We start from the raw sequence: 6850 nt of genomic DNA on the forward strand, positions 1-6850 counted from the left end.
GAGAGAGAGAGAGAAAAAGATGGAAGTGTGAAAGAGAGAGAGAGAGTGTGTGTGTACGTGTATGCCCCTGGGCATGCTGACAGGTGTGTGTGTGCAAGTATGTATTTACCAAACTGCTGCAAATTTCTTGTTTGGGAGATCAACAAATCATTCTCTCATTCATGTAAACTTACCCTTGGAAATAATTGCGTAACTGTCCATGCTGTGAGACTGTGGTATCACGTGAATACTGGGGTACTCAGTCAGGCACTGACCCATCAGATTTGAGGCGAGAGTCAAGTCAGGCCTCAGTTGAAAGTACCTGATCAAACAAATTGTGTTTGTTGGTGTAAAGTTTCACTGATTGAGGCAAGAACCAGAGAGTACACTATGCTATTGCTACAGTAAAGAAAACAACCTTGTCAGCAAAATCATACATTTACAGTCGAAATTGTACAAGACTACCACCAATTGTGTGGTTATTTTAGACAGATGGACGTCTCGGACAGTGCCATATTATAATATATACTTTTAAAAAAACACATGAGGAAAGTGGGAAGTGGTTGTTATACAGGTGATTGAACTGGACTGACAGCAATTCAAGCAGGTTTGACTGTCTTTGCAAATCTGTGAGAATTAAGGGCGATACCGTAAATCAGCGGAGAATAATGAATCCTTTGAGAAATCAAACTATTCAAAGCAGACACACAATAATAATGTGAGAAATGGTAAGAGACACAGCTCTCAATGACATACAGGCTTCATTTTCATTATCATCCCCAAACCCAGTCTCAAAAGTTCATGACCTTTCTTTAGGATCGGCAAGTCTGTTACGAGCAAAGCTAGTAAAAAGAACACCTATTTTCCAACACAAAAATGGACTTCCTTACTTCGACCCTCAAAAACGTATCAAATTCGTTTAAGTACTGGTTGGCAGCTATGTAATGCGCGTGTTTACAACAGGTTTCTCCACACACTGTCATTTTACCTGGGCATGTTTGCCGGGAGCCCTTCTACTTTGAGCAGGTACCGGCAAAGGGACGGGTCGGCTTTCTGAAAACCTTCCAAGGACTTTCTCAGATGTGGGAACTGTACAGCATTGGTGAATTTGCTGACAGCATCAATAAGTATTGTGGTCTCTTTCACCCTGTGATAAAAGAAAAGTACACAAAATTGAATAACAAGACAATGATGAAAATAAAAGCCATATCATACATTAAAAAAACAAAACAAAATGAAACTAAACATTACACATATCCTCTCATCCTTCCCAACGGGGGGCTTATGAGAAAAACAGATTAAATAAAGTGGTGTCAACTTAAAGAGAAATAAAATAAAATCTCAGATTTCTTTCTTTCATTTGAGCAACCTCTCTTAGCCAAAAATCTGGCTAAACCGATGAAAATCCGGCCATCCCGCAGATTTCTGTCTAAGCAGACTCCACTGTAGTTGAACTGAAGGACGTAAACTGCCAATATAAAGTTGTACATCAAAACTAATAAGCTGTTATGGGCCACCTATATGCCATAACATAGCTGCCAATGTTTTCAGAACTAAAAATCAGTCTCTACCCAAACACCCGGTCAAGATAATGGTCACTGATCAAGTTTTAAACCTTCCTCAAAACCCCTCACAAAATTTTTCAGCATGCAATAAATTCATGCTCAATTACAGACAGCTATGGTAAAGGACACAAATGTGAGTCATTGTGGTGAAATCAGACCCTCGTCAAAATAATGAAATCCGAGAAATCGACATTTTTCCGCCAGTTCAGACATTTTCTTCTTCTGGCCCAACACCTTGTATGTTCATTCAAAAACACTTATACGCATGGATTTTATGCAAGTACAAATTCCAGTAAAAGCTTAACGAATACAAGAATGTTAAGCAAATAATCAACTATAAGCTCTAACCTCTTGTCATTGACCTTCAAGATGGAATCCCCAGTGGCAAAAAGCCATTCAATGTGCCAGTCAATACAGTCAGACCTGATGAAAAAGCAAAATCATAGATATAAGATGTGTTACCACAGAAAACTTGTAGGGGGCTCTCGTCGCCTAGAGGTTAAGGTGTTGGCTTCTCATTCAAAGGTCCCGGGTTTGAATCCAGGCGACAGAAAAAAATTTTTCCTCAAAAATTGTCTCATTTCACCTCCTCTAGCAATGTTCTGTCATCTACTTTCGTCTCTTCTTTCTGCCCCCCACCTTCTTTGCCCCCTCCTCTAGGTTACTGACTCTTTCTGAAGCCTTTCTACTGCTACTCCTTGGCCCCTTCTTACAGCTGTCTTTCAGCCACACCCCTGATCTTCTGGTAGGAAAGATCTGCACCTAGCCATCTCAGACAAGGGCGAAAAATTTTGGAGGGCCCGTGTGCAAGCTGTGCACATTTCAGATCCCTTGGTGGTCTAAAATCAATAAGAGTAGACTTTGGCCACCACCCAGGCAAAATTAAAAATTTCCTACCAACTGAAAAAGTTAAAGGTTTCCCAAGCGCTCATATGACTTTATGCAGTTGTGAGTGCCGTAAAACACTTACAAAATTATTTTTTTTATTAAAGAAAAGAAATCTAGTATCAATTTTGTACTCTCTCAGACCCATGGACAAATAGACTCGGTGATGAGATGCTTCCTTCTCATAGAACAAGGTATTGATAACATCTTGAAAGCGAAATCACATCCTATTGTCAACTTTCCACTGTTAATGTTAAGTGCCTTTTATTGAATTGGTACTAAGTCAAGTGAATTTTTCGATTTGAATGTTTAAAAGGCATATCTTGCTTTTTTGTTTGTTTTGGTAAGTGTTTAATGGCGCACGCAACTGCATAAGATCATATGGGCGCGTGGGACACATAAACATTTTCAGCTGGTAGGAATTTTGAGCGGGTGGCGGCCGAAACTTACTCTTATTGATATTGGACCACCAAGGGATCTTTAACGTGCGCAACTTGCACATGAGACCTTCAAGATTTTCGCCCTTGTCCGAGAAAGCTGGGTGTAGATCTTTCTTAACATAAAATTAGGGGTGTGGCAGAAAAACAGCAGTATGAAGGAGCCAAGGAGAAGCAGTAGAAAGACTGCAGAAAGAGTCCGGAGCCCAGAGTAAAGGGCAAAGGAGGTGAGGGGGTAGGGGGTGGAGGGGGGCAGAAAGTGGAGACGAAAGCAGACGACCAGGCAACACTCCCTTCCTTTAGTCGCAAATATCTCGACTTCTATTCAACATAGATGGATATTTTTTTCCACCAAAAGCAAGGCAAATGAACAGGCTTGAAATGATAGTAATAACCCAATATGGCCAAAAATTAACGAGTGCCAAATTCCACCACGTTGTGCCACATATGACCAAACTAACTTGAATCTGATTCCATTAATGTACTTCCTATGTAAAAACATCAAGCAAAACGTAATTCAATCAAACTATAACAAGGACACCAAGTGACATCAAAATCAAGGGTAATGTTATGTATAGATTATTACAAGGGTGCATCCGTGTTAGCAACAGTAAAACTAACAGATCACAATGCGTACTTGACAGTATAAAAGCTACTGTTTGCTCTGTTCTTTGAGAAACCCTGTGGCAGAATCCTGAGTTTCACACCTCTCTTTAGAGCAGCCGTCATCAGAAGCTTGCACTGTCAAGATGGAGACAAAAAAACCCCGACATGGCAGAAAACCGTTGAAAGTAAAGCTGACATTGTTGAACTAATTCTCTCGGAGCACACTAGGTGCTCTAAACAAGACAGATCGGGAGGGACAATTCTGATGAATGCTGAAGAAACAACAAGACAACTACATAACATTTATTAAAGCTAATAAGTTTATCATTTTATTGATCCTCGTGGGGAAATTTGGGTAAAAATGGTAAACATACATTTTCATATAATACATAAACACATACATAAATTAATGTAAAACTTTAAAAGTTGAACAAATAGCTTTATCATTTTATCTTGGAAGTTGAACAAATAGCTTTATCATTTTATTTACTGGCACACATTTTTATTGCATTCAGAATGAACAGTAACAAGTGGAGAAATTGAACTTCAAAAAGAGAAATTAGCTTATAACTTCCACTTTCAGCTTAAGGCCTTGTCTTGTGGGATCTACTCCTAGGAGGGACCAACAGTTTAACTAATGGCATCCATGATTACTTATTTATGACAAAAACATCTCAATACCCGTTTGTTCAGGTGGTAAGGTGCTCCAACTTGAGAACGATTTCTGTTGAGTGGAACCATTTTGTTGCTGTAGAGTGTCCTCTCTGCATCCTCCAAAAATCTGTAATCTTTTGCCATTGAGAAAACAAAAGAATTTAATTCATTCCAAGGTGCAGGATAACAGAAAAAAAGACTTCAAAATTAATTACTTTGAGAAACTACAAAGTACCTATATATACGCGCTGAGTGAGTCAGCTCTCTACAATCCAAAAAAAACTCAAAAAGACTATTAAGGGGCACTAGGTACAGCTGAAGTGAAAATTTTTGTTTGGGCTCTAAATTAAGTATACTGGGATTCCCAATAACCAATATGGGTCGTTGTTGTTGTTAGCGATCCAGACCAATATGGGTCAAGAAACAGAAACACACTATCCCTATATGATTTCACTAGCAATTTTTTTCATTCTTTCAATGCAAAGGGTTCGTATAGACCAAAATTCACGCATATTCTATGCAGGGATTCTAAAAAAGATTGAACAGATCCAGCCTTGATATTTTCACACAGTGTTTCTGTATATACAACCTGCAACGTACTAAAGATTTACTTACGTAAGTCTCATACTTTTCTTGTAACTGTCCTTTCAGTGTCATATATATGATACTCGGACAAAAAATTGATCACAAAATACAGTGATACTGTCAATCTTTTTCACACTGACAGAAAACTTATAACAAGATCACAATAAACTTTTAGTACGTTGCAAACATATTATCTAGAAACAGTCATGCAAAGTGCGATTGAGCTGTGAAATGTACTTTCAGAAACATCTCTGCATAGGTGACCCACCCCCCTAAGAAAATCATAGTTTTGAGAAAACTGAAAAAACACGAATTCATTCTGGTCTAACTCAACACAATGTTCAAAAACATTGCACATGTGAGCTCATTATAGATGTTTTAGACACTTGAAAATATTTCCCATCGATAATGCAGATGTTGCTCTACTAAAATTGGATACCAAAATCAACTTTTTCTGGCTGTAGGCTACTGCCGTGGTGTACCTTAAAGTTAAATGCAGGAAAGACAAAAAGTTCCACCGCACTCTAGGTCAGACCCAAAACTTCTGATGGAAGACCAAGTCATTGACAAAATTTCATATTCAGTTCACGGCAGCTTAAAGACTGGTGCAATCAAGAAGCTGTAGAAAATAATCGTAAGTATAAGGTTAGTCTTATACTTCCATCGCTCTATTGAGTCTTGAGCTTGGCAACCCCCTCAATCCCATTCCCGTCATTCCCAAGAAAAATCTTTATTTCATGCTGCTGGAAAGTTTCAAAGAGTTGGACAAAGTTTCTGTTATGGTGACACTGATTTGGGCGGTAAGCTTATGCTTTGGGGGGTGGGAGCAGAAGTCATGAGATTAGCAATATATACACATGCTGAGAGGGATACGACTTGTGGAATTCTGAAGCAAGAGGCTTTGGTTTGAAGGGGTAAGTTATAATAACTAACAGGACAAAAGAAAGAAAGGCAAACTGACTTGACATCACACAGAGGAAAAAGCAAAAAACATAGATAAATATCTATTCTCATCTTAGCTGACATGACTTAACAATAACTCCTTTCCAGTCTCAACAAATTTCCTTAAAGGCTATTGTCAAGTACCCATTTGCAGCTAAATGAACCAAGGAAAGGAAAGCATTTACTTTTCCCAGGAATACAAACTCCCACCCTGAAGGAAATAAAACCCAGAACCTTATGAATACGAATCCAATAACCCTACAAGTGTAGTAAATCGTTGCAAATCCAAAACACGCACAAAAGTGTTTTTTCGTCTCTTCCATAAATACTGCGCTCAACATAACCAAATGCTGCAAAAATATACACCCATTAGAGAAAGGTCAAAGCCAACAAAATTTGATCTATAGAACCTTCTTCCTTACCATTCAGCAAATTCGCATCAGAATACTGGGTAAGGTCCATGAAAGCTGTTTTGTTTCTCTCCCCTGAACAACTCAGCTTCGTTTTATGGGCCTGAACACACTGTAGTGAACATGTCTTCATGGTGCAGCCAGGGCAAGTGTACTTTGACTCCTCTTCCATACATATCTCGCAAGTGGGCCTCCTGTGGACTGACCTGAAGGGCAAAGTAAAGTGTAAACAGTCAATTTCATCCCGTGGTGCCTCTGTTTAACAAACATCTAGCTTCATAGAAAACAAAATTAGCTAGTGAAGTCAGCAACCCACACCAGTAATTCAAAAGAAAGAGAACAGAAGCATTGATTACAGTGGAACTCGGATTCAACGAGGTCGCCGGGCCTGACCTAAAACCTTGTTGAATCCGAGTGTTCGTTATAGCAAACATGAGGTTTTGTGTAGATAATTACAGGCACTGAGTAAGTAATGTGTAAAGAGAATTGAATTAACAAGTAGCGCCTGAAATGCATGCATATTATGACTTGTGTAAAAAAAAAAGACCGGTTCGTTCAAATGCACGCCTGTGTCATCTCGATCGTTTGCCAAAAAGTTGTGTTGCTGTGTAGAGCCTAGCATACGGCAACTTTTGATTCCATAGACCAGAGCACAATTCATTAGGTAGATGTACGTCAAGACTAGCTTACCATTGTAATACTGATCAGTTGCCCAGGCACAAAAAAAACTGATGCGTTTGTATCTGCGGCGTTCAACGCCCAGACCGCTAGCACCCCCCCCACCCAC

At 39.2% G+C, this 6850-nt stretch overlaps 1 protein-coding gene across 4 annotated transcripts in view; it reads right to left on the minus strand.

The window, feature by feature from the left end:
* The window catches only part of LOC101860148 (box C/D snoRNA protein 1), a 16045-nt gene that overhangs the window by 3031 nt on the left and 6164 nt on the right, over positions 1-6850 (minus strand). For all 4 annotated transcript variants that reach the window (XM_035968338.1, XM_035968336.1, XM_005092745.3 and 1 more), the window contains exons 3-8: positions 6076-6269; positions 4154-4260; positions 3504-3607; positions 1893-1967; positions 968-1126; positions 174-301 (exon numbers count right to left, since the gene is read on the minus strand). In XM_035968338.1, coding sequence (XP_035824231.1) covers positions 174-301; positions 968-1126; positions 1893-1967; positions 3504-3607; positions 4154-4260; positions 6076-6269 — 767 coding nt within the window. The remainder of the gene's footprint in view (positions 1-173; positions 302-967; positions 1127-1892; positions 1968-3503; positions 3608-4153; positions 4261-6075; positions 6270-6850) is intronic.

This window comes from Aplysia californica, unplaced genomic scaffold (assembly GCF_000002075.1).
Source record: "Aplysia californica isolate F4 #8 unplaced genomic scaffold, AplCal3.0 scaffold00052, whole genome shotgun sequence".
In the NCBI taxonomy this organism is placed as follows: domain Eukaryota; kingdom Metazoa; phylum Mollusca; class Gastropoda; order Aplysiida; family Aplysiidae; genus Aplysia; species Aplysia californica.